The sequence below is a fragment of the Talpa occidentalis genome, unplaced genomic scaffold (genome assembly GCF_014898055.3).
Source record: "Talpa occidentalis isolate TD23 unplaced genomic scaffold, MPIMG_talOcc4v2.1 talOcc4.3, whole genome shotgun sequence".
In the NCBI taxonomy this organism is placed as follows: Eukaryota; Metazoa; Chordata; class Mammalia; order Eulipotyphla; family Talpidae; genus Talpa; species Talpa occidentalis.
The window spans coordinates 19,411,318-19,425,511 of NW_023603184.1; the positions used below are offsets into that span (position 1 = coordinate 19,411,318).

Here is a 14,194-nt window from a genome sequence, read left to right on the forward strand (position 1 = left end):
GACAGAGAAAGCCCTCCAGAAGAGTTGATGTCTTACAGGAGGAAGCTGCAAGCATGGGAAGGAGGTTGAGGGGCTATGAGGGACATTGACAGTCTCTGCAATGGCTTCGTTCAGAATCACTTGATCTGCTAGATGTCTGTCCTCTGGGGTTCCCTAGCGCTCATGTGCTTTTAAACAAACTGAAGTCTCTGGAAAGGAAAGAAACACATTTTCATGTTTGACTTGCTAGTATCCTTTACACTTAACCCTATGGCAAGAGTGACCACCTAGTTGCAGAAAAGAACACATAAAACAAGGAAGCTGCATTAAATAGCCATGCCTGATAAAAAACTTGAAAAAATGAGAACTAACATTTATTGAGCACTTAGGATTTCAGGCATTCTTTTTTTTTTTTTTTTTTTGGTGGGACCCTCGCGGGCGGCAGGGGAATGAACTGGTGCTGCAGAGGCTGCGGGCAGCCTCACAGCCCAGTGCTCAACCGCTGTGCCACCAGGGGAGGCCCTTTCAGGCATTCTTGTAAGCACTTACATGGATTCATGGATTCATGCATGTAATCCTCACAAAGAAGCCCACTATAGAGACCCCTTTATTATCATTCCCATTTTATAGATGAGAAAAGTTCAAGGATCTTAGATAATTAGCCCAGTGTCACACAGCTAATTCATGGCAGGACTGGTACAGCTTCACAATTTGATACTAGATCATCAGAAAAAAGAAGCAAAATATTACCTGGTGGGGGAAAACAAATACCAACAGATGCCAGGAAGGGAGATTTTGATGCCAGACTGTGTTAGAACTGCCAGGGCAAACACATCATTCTGGCCTACCTCCCTGTCCTTGCTGAAACTACACCTGTGACATCCACAAGAAGGTTATAGAACACCTTGATTACACAGAGCTCACCTTCCTATGAAGCAGTCCATTCACACTAGTGTCAGGCAGCTCCAATTGTCACAAGCTTCTTCCTTATGCTGAGACACAGTCTACCTTTGTACTTAGTCACCTCTCTTTTTAGTCTTAATTCTGTGCTTTAGAATCACAGAGTATGTCAGTCTTGATGTATATAAAGACTTGATGTATATAAAGACATCAGTCTTGATGTATATAGACAGCTACTATGCTAAGTGTTTCTTTCCAAGGCCAAATAGCCTCTGTCTTTCCCCAGTATTCCATGTTTATGGCTTCTGAACCCTGCATTCCCATTTTTTTAGGTGATGTGTTCAAATTTGCTGATATCCCATAGCAGCATTGGTGTCTTGAATCAGACATGATACCTCATTAGGCATAGCATGGCCCCTTCTTACCTGTGGGATTGCAACTCATTCTTATTCGTGCAGCCCAAATCTAATTATTATTTTTTAAGTTATGATCCTGTTGACTCATCTTAACTTCTCAGTTAACTGAAACACCTAAGAATTGCCTGTCAGCCAAGTCTTCATTCCAAAGTTAGTCCATTGAGAATTCACTAAGCACTGATAGCGATGAGGCTGTAGGTGCAAGTTGTTGCATATTTTGTCGGAGTAAAGAACTCAAAGTTTGAACATGACAGGTCTAGGTTCAGATCTGAATTCTGACACTTCTCACTTGCATGACCTTCAGAAAGTGATACACTCTCTCAGTTCAATTCCTTTATCTGGAAAAACAAAGGATGGCAACCACCTCAGGATTGTTGTAAAATTTAAGTGGAGGTGATACCTTTATAGAATTTAACATAGTGTGCTGATTAAATCTGTCCTGGAACCAGAGCAGCTCAGTGGGACTGGAGGAGAGGATGACTATGACAATTGTCTCCATGGCTTGACTGCTAATCTTCATGAGCACTATTATATATTTTCCTAGCTGACTGTTCTCACATTCTCTATCATGAACCTCCCCCACTTTCTCCCACTGATGCTTGACTGATGACTTGGCTTCTTATTAAGTGAAAAGAAATTAGTATGACTCAGAAGAGGACTTTCATCCACTCCCACCACCACACCCTCCCTCCTACTTGTGTCTGTGTCCTTATCACCACTGGATGTTTGTAGCTATATTTGTAAATTTACTGATCACTTTCTCTACCAAAATATAAACTCCTTATGGACAGGGTCTTCCTCTGTTTGTTCACCACTGAATTTGGAATAGCTAGAACAGTGCCAGGTATATAGCAGATCCTCAGTAAGTATTTGCTGGATAAACTAATATGGTATGGTAGATGCTCAACAAATGATTAGTTATTAATTGTTTCCCTAGATTCCAACAGTGGGGTAGACAGTCAATTACACTGTCTTTGGGGCACTAATTGCACTGACACAGAGAAAGGAACCCACACAAATGTCTGTGACCACCTAGCAGGGGGGGAGGATAGAATGGTATTTAATAGAGAAGGCCTCTTAAGTCAAGTCTTGGCTTTGCTACTTTTCATCACTTTGATTTTGGACTTCTATCAATCTCATTTTCCTCATGTGTAAAATGATATTAACCATTCACTAAGACCAAAGTTCTGGATTGAGAAAAATACAGAATTTTGAGAGCATAGTAATTTAGAGGATTTATTGGATGGAATAGAGCTTAAAATGACCCGATTTGCTCAGCTAGAAATCAGGCAAATCAACAAGATGTATAAATAAGAACATCAAAAGTAAAAATTCCTACAGGGCTAGACATATTAAAAAAATTTAATCAGATTTTTTTCATGGGTATATTGGACGTTTGGAACTGGAATTAAAATGAGGGATCTTAAATATAATAAAGATAGCCACTACCCCAAAACTAAACTTGTGTAGCTCTACACCTTGCCATTTCAAAGAAACAAAGTGGAAACAGAAATGAGATGCAATGGTTTTTAAATTAGTATTCCTGCTTTTTTGGGGGTTGTAAATATCCCAGTGTGTAGGAACTAGCAAAAATAGCTAACTTCATAGCGTAGGTATAGGTTTGTTAAAAACAAAGCAAGCATATAAAGCAATCCAAGTTTACATCTTGAAATTGCCATACATTGTAATTTTCTAAATTTGTAAGTTCTAAATTTGCTGTCCAGCTGCCAATGTTATAAAACTTATTCCTGAGCTGCAAAGAAAATTAAGCCTAATTTGTGAGAAATGGAGGCTTTTCACTCATTGAAAAAGTCCATTCTACTTTTACCCTGCTTGAAAAGGAAAAAATTTTCTAAGTAGTGTAACTGTAGAAAATTACTTTTCCAAGAACAAAAAAAGTTAGTATACCTTTCTTAGTTTAATTTATTTTTTTGTAGTAAGTATGCTGAAAAAAAATGGTGAAAAGGAAATGGAGTATAATCAGTTTTCCTGGAAATTTGCTTAATGCTCTCAAAAACATCCTCAAACATTTTTAAGGCTTTTAAAGACACAATCTCTTTAAAGATGCCGCCTCTTCAAACTTCTCAAAGCACTAATACTGGATAATGTTAAGCAATGTAAGTAATAAAATATTTTAAAAATATAATTAATGTCTCTTACCAAAAAAGTTTTTTTAAGTAATGAGAGTATCATATACAGAATTTAAAAAGATTTGTAGCCTGTATCCAGGTGTAAAATAGGCTTATCACTATAAAAAAGTAGAATTTATTGCTCAGTATGGGGTTATTTGTTTTCTCGCTGGAAGTATGGCTGGAGATAAGGAAAGGCAGAGGCTGTGGGGAAAACCTCCACAGTAGGGTGGGCAGGACATTTCTGAGGCTCTAATTTGCCCATCTTGGGCTCATTAACAGAACAAGGGTGTCCCCATCCCATGTAAGGATGGTAGATTCTTTAGATATGATGGCCAAATTACCAAGTACAAAGCAGGCATTGAATGGCATAACACATAAGTAGTTCAGAAAAGAATAAGACACATTGGAAAACATCAACAAGGCAGAGGAAAAATGAAGCAGTACTTGTATCCCTAAACTCAGCATTGAGGAGCCCTGTATTCATTTTATCAACATATGAAAGCTTTTCTCTGAAAGTTCATAGGTCTGTTTCATATATCATAGGCCAAACAGAATCAAGACTTGCTTCTTAAACATACGAAGACTTTGAGCTATTCTTCTAACAGTTCATCAGAGTGCAATCCTGTGTGACTACAGAGAAGGAATCTTGATTCGGTCTTTCTTGGGAAGGGAATACATTTAGGTACATGATGAGGTGGCTTGATTGCTCTGATGCAGCTGTTCTAACAGAGCTGTTCAGAGGCCATTCTGATCTGGCAGCCCCAGTAGAGTTGGGATATTCTAGAATAGTCTGAAAAAAATCAACTTCCCAACTCTTTGTATAATTACCAAAAACTCTGTGAAATAAATACCCCCACTCTATCCCTGAATACACTGGAAACTTCTACATCTGAGGATTAGAAAATGGATGAGGGATGATGGGGCAAGACTGAGAGACAAGGCTGAAGAATCACAAGGGAGTTGGGCATATTTATTTTATACATTATTTGCTAATTTTAAAAAAGTGATTTTTTTGCTTTTTGAAAAATCTCTGCAAAAAAGCCTTCTGCATTAAACTCTGTTCTTTGTGCTAAAATAAAAATCTATGCCTTAAAGTAAACATATGGCTTTCTACAGGAAAGAGGGAGCTCTATTTTTTCTTTCCATGTGCAAGTCATAGATTTCCAAGGGCCCTGGCAGTTACTTGAGAGATTTTGTTCCCTCTTGTAGCATGCTCCTGTTGAAAGAGAAGAGGGTCTTTCTTGGGAAGGGAATACAGCTCTGGATAGAGGGTTGAAATCTGAGTAAGTGACGGGGGACACTCCCTATCACAGCAGAGGGTTGGGGTGGTAGTGTATATCTGGCAAGGTGTGAACCTACCCCCTAAATCATATGCAATGCTGTAAACCAATGTTACTTCAACTAAGGGAAAATTAACTAATTAGTTAATTAATTAATTAGAGGGATATGTTGATAGTAGGGAAATTTGCTTTTCTAACTGTGCAATGTACTCAGCCCCTGGATTGCTGAGAAAACTGAGCCAATGTCCTTCCTGGAAAAAATATCTTCAAATTACAACCTTTAAAATTCCATTTGAAATATCAAATATTACTAAAGTTAGAGTATAATATACAAATATTTCAGTACCACTTCAAAGAGAGATGGGAAACAAGCATACATTATTACATTGAGTGTTAATAAAAAGAACAACTACATATAAATAATACATATATAATTATATTATATGCCAATTATTTTCACTTTAGTTCTTTTATAGCCTGGGACTTGTGCATCTTGAGGTTAGTCACAAAATGGGTGTACAATTATGCCAAAATTTCCCGTGGAGGCTAAAATATAATTGCATAAAAAGTCCTTATATTCTAATCTTTTATAAAAGTCTTCAACTTTCATCCATATATTTGATTATATTAACATACTGAGCATCCACAGGCAGTTTTAACTGGGTAGAGATTATAGAGCAGGGCCAGCAAGCCCTGTTCTACAGGTCAACTCATCTTTCTCTCAAATATAAATTCGACCCTCTTCTCTCCGCTACGCCCATAATTTTAGCTCTCAGATCACATCTAGACCTTCCTATGATCACCTGCTGCAGTAACTCCCCAAGCCAGTCCACCCAACACAGATGACCATGGCTAAGACCTTTCCACAACACAAATGCCATCACTTTACTCATCTTTTTTTTCTGAGATAAATACAAAGCTAGAATCAAATGGGGGAGGCACAGAGGCAATAAGAGAGAAAGGACACTAAGGAGACAATTACAAACTTGTAGACCTTTGAAAAATTATATGCATTTCTTCAAAATCAGATAGACACAACTCTGAGGTGTAAAATATATTAAAAATAATCATCTTAAAAAGATCTTAAACTCGTTTCTTTGCCTCGGTGAAAAGAGAGTTGGCCTGGTGGACAATTGAAGGGAATATACCTGGGCTCTGTGTTGGGAAAACTTAAGGGTTTTAGGGGTCCCCGAGGGGGGCATGTCAGTCACTTCATAGTTTGTTTCCTTTTTCTGTTGCCTAACAATTTGAACACCAATATTAGACTAATTGCAGTTTCCTAACCTCACCCAATTATTTTACATATCTCTGCTTTTCTACATTTTTTTTCTGTCCAGAATGTCCTTAATTTCTTGTCTATGGCCATATCACCCTGAACATGCCCGATCTCATCTGATCTCAGAATTTCCTTGCTTTCTTGTCTTTGCCTGGCAAATTTTTCAAGATCTAGATCAAGCATTGCCTCCTTCCAAGAAGTGTTTTCTCATCCCTTCTCTTAAGATTCCTCACTATGTCATCATCATGAACCTTCCACGCCTGATTCAAGGCACTTAAAATAATCTATTATACATTTTTGTTCTAATGGCTAATGTCCCTCCTGGACACATAAATCTTTTGAAGAAAAAAATCCACGTCTCTTTTTAAATTTGATATTGCCTTACAGTTTCTGACAAAATAGGTGCCTGATATATGTGAGGTTGAACAGAAAATTTTGAGGGAATGATTATTATTCATATTATTATTCCTTCCAGCTGTGACTATCCTATGACAGGAGTGATTTTTTTTTTTTGGCTGATTATCATTTGTTTTTTCATTTTTGAATTCAACATCTAGTGCCCAGGGAAGATCAGGGAAAAGTGGCTTGCATCTTGACACCAGATTTTAAAAGTCTCACAACTCTGGCACTAAAACCAAAATCCTATCAATTACACATATAACTGAGTTTTTTATTTTTACATGTTCTAGAGTATAAATATTTGAAAATATGCAAAGGTAGTGAAATCAGGCGTCAAATTCTAGAGGCAAATGGCACATACATTTCTTCTTTAACCCACCAGCTGCACAGCTTGAGAATATATTTTTAAAATGTGACCTTGTTTTAAACCATTAAAATATTTTCCAGTGTCTAAACAGCAGTCATTCCTCCTTACATTATTCATTATAACAGCTTGTCAGTGTGACCATTTATTCCCATTACTTAACTGAATGTAGTATCATTTCCATTTTGCTACTGCCTTATAGTACCAAGAAATATACACTATAAAACTACAGTTCTCAAGAAATATTAACAGAGAGGGTTGGCCATATCCATTTCAATGTCTAAAAGCATAAGCTGTAATAATACAAAGTTGGCTTTTATTACATGAAATAATCAAAAGAAGAACTTGAAGGAAATGAAAGTAAAATATAGCAGGATTACAAAATTAAGGCAGAGTTACAAAAGAAGATATTTTAGTAAACTAAATAAAAATATTAATGCATTCATTATACTGTTATTTGAACCAGACAAGTGATACTCAGTTATGTAACCAGAGATTCTTTGAAGAGTCTAGCAAGGCACTCATTGTACACTTAGGGGAAGTAGGAAAAACATCTCTCCATGGACATTTATCTGTATTCCACCCAATAGCTGGGCTAGATAAAGAGGAAAATGAATTCCTGGTGGTTTAGACAGAAAGTACTAGAGCAAAATCTTGTCAACATCCAGTATGGTTAGACTAAAGGAATCCAAGAATCTAATTTCACTGGCCTTAGGCTTGAAAAGTAACAGTATCATTCTGCTGATAATCATATGAGAAGATGAAGATTTGGGGTTCAATTGATTACTTAGCAACTTCTCCACATCCCAGAAACTACTATAAGTCTAGTATTTAAAGTCATAAAGAATTATTCTAAATAGTGCTGTAATAAACACAGGAGTGGAAACAATCTAAATGTACCAAAACAGATGAATGGATCAGGATGTGGTGTATATACACAATGGAATACTACTCAGCAATCAAAAAAGATAAAGTCATTCCATTTGTAGCAAAATAGATGGACCTGGAAGGGATTATTATTGAGAGAAATAAATCAGAAGAAAGATAAATACTGGATGATTTTACTTACATGTGGTATATAGACAAACCAAACTAAAGGTGAGTCAAATAAACCTTAAAAGCTGCCATAGATCTGAGGCCTCCAGCAGCGGGGAGAGAGAGTGGTGAAAACGAGGGGGAAGAGCACACTGGACTAAGGCTACCAGAAGGGAGATGTGGTTTGCTAGGAACAAAAGGGAGCAGGGGCAGGGGGTGTCTAGTGAAGGATTCCTGGTGCTTTGGTGGTGGGTGTGGTGAAATAACAAAATTGTAAAGGTGTAAACCTGTACTGTGATGTAAGTCAACATTATGTCAATAACTGTAACTTTAATAATAATAATTTTACAAAAATATAAAATCATGGATAATTACTTCATATGCTTGAGAATTTCACATTTGAAAGGGTAAGGTAAAAGCCTCTATCTTGATATATGACCCAGAATTTCTAGAGCAGACTTATACAATTCAACAGGCCTGGTGTGTTGCTCAGAAAGTTCAGGTAAACTTGTCCTGTTAGTGTGTTTATAGAAGTCAAGAATCTAGTAAATACATGAAAATAATCATGTTTTTTAGCTCTTGCCTTTCACCCACAAAATCTTAAGAAGCAAATCTTCAAAATATACAGAAAGTGGACTATTAACACCTCACACTGGTCCCAGTGCCTCTGCTTGAGTTCTATTATTGTGTCTCCTAAAAGTCATATTTAAAAGATAACTTTCTAAGGTCTCCCTGGTGGTGCAAGGGGTTAAGCACCACACTATGAAGCAATCTGCAGCCTCTGCAGCATGAGTTCATGCCCAAGCCAGCCAGGGAGCAACCCACATGGCTCAGCAGACCCCTCCTGACTCGCCCGCTGCTCCCCACAGCAGTTTATTTCAGTCTGCCTGTTGTGTTCCCCACTCTCTCTCTGGTGAATCCTCTTACCCCCCACAAGTCTGACCTGTACCCCAGCTCTTGTATGCATAAATAAATTAATCTTTAAAAAAAAGATAACTTTCTACCTCTATTAACTATTTTATTTTGCCTCTCAGTAGAAGAAAAATCTTCGTTTTCACTAAATCCATCCATTACAGATTTTCTGAACTTTTTTTGTGGTTAGAGTGTTCCAAGTCCCATACAATTTTTTTCCAGGTAAATGTACATGTGCAAACACACACACACTCATTTATGCAAAATTGATGCAATACAGACCATTTCATGGGTTTTTGGAACATATTTCATCTCTGGAAACCAAGTAAGAAATTTTATCTTTGGAAACCAGGTAAGGAATTCCCACTGCTGAATGTGAATAGTTCTGGCTATGCACAAATTTATTAAAAAGGGCAAGCTGCACTTCTGGTCTTCCTGCTCCTTTGCAGGGAACATTTACTGAGTGTCCATGGAGGGTTTGGGGTTAGATACTAATTTGCTGTATTTTTTTGTTGTTAGTTTTCTGGATGGTTAGAATTACTCTTTCTCTCTTTTCATATCTACTCAAGTGATCAGTGTTGTTAAATCATTAAATAGTTCACATAAGTTACAAATTTTAACCAGAGCACAAGGGTTTGAATTTGCTTCTGTGCAAATTTCTTATTATAGGGTTTTGAAAGACAGAGAAGACCATGACAAGATTACCTGGCAAAAACAATTCTTTTTGGAGGTTTTCTCTGGCCTTCTGTGAGAAGCATCTCTTCTTCAGCCACGTGGCTTCAAATTCACTGTAATGCTCATCTGGCCACGTGACATAAACCTTATAATATAGAAATAAAATATCATTTTTATGTATTTGATGCTTCCATATACTTTGCTCTTGCTCTGTTTCTGAATGTCATTTAAAATAATCAAGGAATTCAATAGTCCTTGCTTTTTTTTTTTTGTAAATTATATACTTACAGACATAAAATAACCTTTGGTAACAAGAAAACTAAAAGTCGACAACATACATCTGTAGTCTGAGGCACTTTCGTTATTCTACAAGACTATAACCTGGCTAGTTCTGAAGTTCTTACTCTATTTCCTTTCAATCTGTGGTTCCCAAACTTTCTGGCTGGGATATCAATTAAGTTTGCTGCCCAGAGAGTACAAGAAATGTTGGGGGGGGTCTATTTGATAGGTGCACATTCTAGTGTGAATGACACTGGAAGGTTGGTAGTGGATATGGAGAGGCTTAGCTACATACAGAGGTATGAAGATGTACTCCCAACATGTATACAGTATGGCGAACCAAAGGCAAATCCATAAAATTTTATTTAAAAAATTTCTGCTAAAAGTATAGAAATAGTAACAGTGATAATGATAAAAATAAAAATAGCACCATTTTCAGTGTATACTAGATAAGTAACACAACAAACATAACTCATTTTGTCCTCCTACAACTCCAGGGCGAAAGCAGCATTCATGGTCACATTTTTTTCTGGCCAGGAATGTAAGAATAAATCACATTTCTAAGGTCACAGAACCAGTAAGCAGTGAACCGGGACCAGCAATCCTCTACGAGAGCTGAAGACGTGAGCAGGGAGCCGATGACCTTGTTGGTCACATTTCCTTTTCTGAGAATTGTCCTAATAAATTTGAATGAGAGAAACCCAGGATGGTGGCCACATCTGGTGTGTGGTTTTGGGACTCCCAGGACAAGACTTGTGTGTATACTTACTAATTGACTAAAATATGTTAATCAACACTAATTTTTGAGAGCTTACTCTATGCCAGACCCCAGGTTAATTTTTCATGCATAGCATAGTACTTATTGAATCCTCCCATAATCTTTACAATACTACCAAGTTCTGGTAGTATCCCTGTTCTATATATGAGAAAACGAAGACCCAGAAGCATTCCTTTTATTACTGAAATAGTTTGATTGTATCTTCAAAGTTACCACTCACTGAAAGAATAATGAACTTGTAAATTTTATTCAAAACAGCAGTATTAGTAATAAAAAAAGAATAGCAGAAGCTTCTGTTTACTTTCCACGTTTACTTTGCATCAGACACCAACAAACATGATTATATATGATCAAATGAAAAGGACTTTATCATTTACATTATTCCAGAGCAGTCATTTTAACTTGGGAGAGAAGGGAGAAACAATGTAGATATATTTACCTTTTTTCTGTCAAATGTTAAGCTTTTAATGCCAATGTTTACATCAAGAGCTTCGATGAGAAGTTTCCGTGCTTTTGCAGAATTCAGGTAGCAATCAGGGCACTGGCAATTGTCTCTGAGCCAAACAGCGGGGTAGAGAGACTCTGCACCATCATGCCAGAGGATCTGCAGCAAATGAGCCCCATCCGGCACTTCTGCCCTTTCGATGGCACAGTGCATGGTGTTGGTCCTTGGGGGCTAATCTTGTCAGTTACCTGCTATAACAAATCAGTGTTAAAAGGAAGCTCGGGCAGATGGGGTCTGACTTTAACCTCTGGATGGGTTAAGTGTACTCTGGCTTCTGCTATTCTATCAGCTGCCAGTTTGTAGTTTGACTTATCAAGGCAGGGAACTTTGTTCTGGTGAGATTATTTCGTACACTGTGAACAGAAAGAGTGACTTAACGTAAATAAGATAGATGTGCTGAGTCAAGATTCAGATGAAAAGAATGCTTTGTTTTTCTCCCAGAAATTTTAGATAATAAGTCAGAACCAATGACACGCAGGTATGTTTTCATAAAAATTCTAGAATTTTTAAAGGAGTAAATGCATCATAAATTGAATGTATAATTTTCATATCTGGTCTATTTTAACTAATGCATAATAGTAGCATGTTCCTCTTGAGAGAAAAAATGCTCCCATGACTTTAAATAAGTAACCTTGTTCTAATGAGGAAAATAGGACTGTGGGTAACTTGGTAGTGGGTTTGGTGTGGGAACATACCTCTGAAGTAGCAAAAATACTTCCTACATAATTTATCAGGGACAAGCAAACTACCTTCTGCTTGTGGGTCAGTATGGCCTACAGCCTACTTTTGCGCAGCCCATGAGGTTAGAGCAGTGTTTACATTCTGATTTTGATTTTGATTTTTTAACCTTGAGGGCTTGCAAGAATAATGGCAATGCTTATGGGATCTTAGGAAGGAACAAATGGTTTGGTTGTATAATAGGACTTGATCTTATATTTATGGTAAGTTTGTAGTAATAGTAACAGCAGTAGAAATAGTAATAGTTTACATTACCAATTGTCAGGTGATATAGACAAAGTCTTCTTCATGCTTCTCACTGTTCTAAGTGTTTCATGTACAATAGCTCACTGAATTTTCATTACAACCCAATAGAAATTCTACTGTAATTACCCACATAAACAGCAGAAAGAAAAGGCCAGAAAATCTCAGCATACAGATGATAGAATCTCTCTTAAGTTCTTCAAGGGAGTAACACAATAAATTAAAAAAAAAAAAAGGTTCCTGGGCCTCCCTGGTGGTGCAAGGGGTTAAGATGAGTTTGATCCCTGGCCAGGGAGCAACCCACATGGAACAGCAGACCTCTCCTGCTTCGCCCGCTGCTCCCCGCAGCAGTATATTTCAATCGATCTGTCTGTTCTCTTCCCTACTCTGTCTTTGGTGAATCCTCTCACCCCCCACACCTCTGGCCTGTACCCCACTTCTTGTATGCCTAAATAAATAAATCTTCAAAAAAAAGCTTCCTACTCATTAATGTTTAACCTCAAAGTTCCCTATGTGTCAGTGTATATTATAAATTCAACTCATTTTTTTTAAGAATATTTGTTTATTTTATTCAGAATTTTATGTGATTGTCAACAGAAGCTTTGTTTTTTTTAAATAATAAATTTTATTTTTATATTCCCCCATACAATTGCAAACGCCCCATTCTGACCCCAGTCCCTCCCCTCCCGCCCCCCACCCCCAAAAAGTGTCTCTGGTTCATAGTTTTTTGTTGATTTTGATTTTCACTTTCTTATATTCATTTTCCTGGTCCCTAAATTCAACTCATTTTTAACATCAAATTTTATTGATTTATCACTCACCAGTCTAGCTAATCAGGGAGCAGAGAGTCACACCCTGTGCACACGTTTCCCTCACCCTCCACTAAGGCTCCAGAGCTACCACTACATTACATTAACCACCCTCTGCCCTTCCTGTATTCTCCTCGCCCTGTTCTGCCTGTCTGGTAACCACAATGTTTTCTGGAGTCTAAGGTGTACTCCCTTTCAATAATGTGCTCATTAATGGGTTTGAAAATGTTTTGGTTAAAAAGATTTTTATATAACTTGAAATTTGATACTTTGATCATTCATGGCCACTTGTTTGAAGGGTGCACTTCCAGCAGGTGAAACGCTCTTGCTGTACTGGAAAATGTCACTGTGCCCATGTGCCTCTGACTGTTGAAGTGACCCCACCTACAGACATCTGCACCAACAAACACTAAGTACACTCCTGCTTCCCATTTTAATCTTTCTCTTTTTCTTTCTATTTTCTTTTTTTGTTTTTACCCCTTCTTCACCTAGCAGATTTGAACTGGAGAGGGAGAAGCACATTTCCAGCTATTAGGCACACCTGAGCTCTTTCCCCACACCCTCCTGGCCAAACACATGTCCTGAAGAGGGTTTTCCACGACAGATGGTGACGTCTGGACCAGGCTGATGGGAGACTCCTGGCACATGGAGAGTGCAGAAGAAGTGGAAAAACTTGACGTTGCTAAAGCTGCATTATTTGGGCATCTAGGCAGGAACTTTGTGGATCATTTCTACTCTTCACAATTCCTTTCTCAGTTTTTTGATGAGAATAGAAATTAAAAGGAAAAAAAACAACACATGGTGCAATGGGAAAATATTTTTCCTCTCTTTCTTTTTTTTGGGGGGGCTACTCTATTGGGGAAAATTGTGATGAATATAAAAAAAATCAAGCATCATCAGTATTTAAAAGCCAATTAAATGCTTTTTCATAAGTGCCATTTTTTTGGAAATCTGTTTTTACATTTAATTCCCTTGTTAAAGTTGTATCCTGTAGATGTCTCACAGTGATTTAGTTATTTGATAAATCATTGTGTTTCTGTGAAAAGAAAAAGGAAAATTGCATATGTATGATGAGTGGGAACTCTTGCTGAATTTAAAACACCTATAAAATGAAAATGTTTACATCTTTATACTTAATTATTCTGCATCTCTTTAATGACAATTATACTTCTGTTTATGAAATATCAGATTGGTTTTGTTGGGAGGGAGTAACTTTCCTGTCCTGAAAAACAGATCTTGAATTTGGGGAGATTTCTGTCTGATGGGATCAATTTCTTTTAATCTGACCCCATCACTTGATTACATAGGTTTTATTTTGTTTCTCCTTCCTGACTCACTGTAGGGTAAATGGTTTTTCAGGCTTTTCTTCCCTCCCACCATAAGGATTGCCCTGCCTGATGGGGCACCTGCAGTTGGTACATTGTTGCAAGCTATCTTGTTTACTTCTGTGGGCCATGGGAGGATTATTGAGATA

General features: G+C 37.5%; 1 protein-coding gene across 1 annotated transcript in view; it reads right to left on the minus strand.

Annotated features, from left to right (window-relative positions):
• The window catches only part of BBOX1 (gamma-butyrobetaine hydroxylase 1), a 55,342-nt gene that overhangs the window by 37,603 nt on the left and 3,545 nt on the right, over nt 1-14,194 (minus strand). The window contains exons 2-3 of the mRNA XM_054699325.1: nt 10,865-11,121; nt 9,399-9,513 (exon numbers count right to left, since the gene is read on the minus strand). Coding sequence (XP_054555300.1) covers nt 9,399-9,513; nt 10,865-11,083 — 334 coding nt within the window. The 5' untranslated portion in view covers nt 11,084-11,121. The remainder of the gene's footprint in view (nt 1-9,398; nt 9,514-10,864; nt 11,122-14,194) is intronic.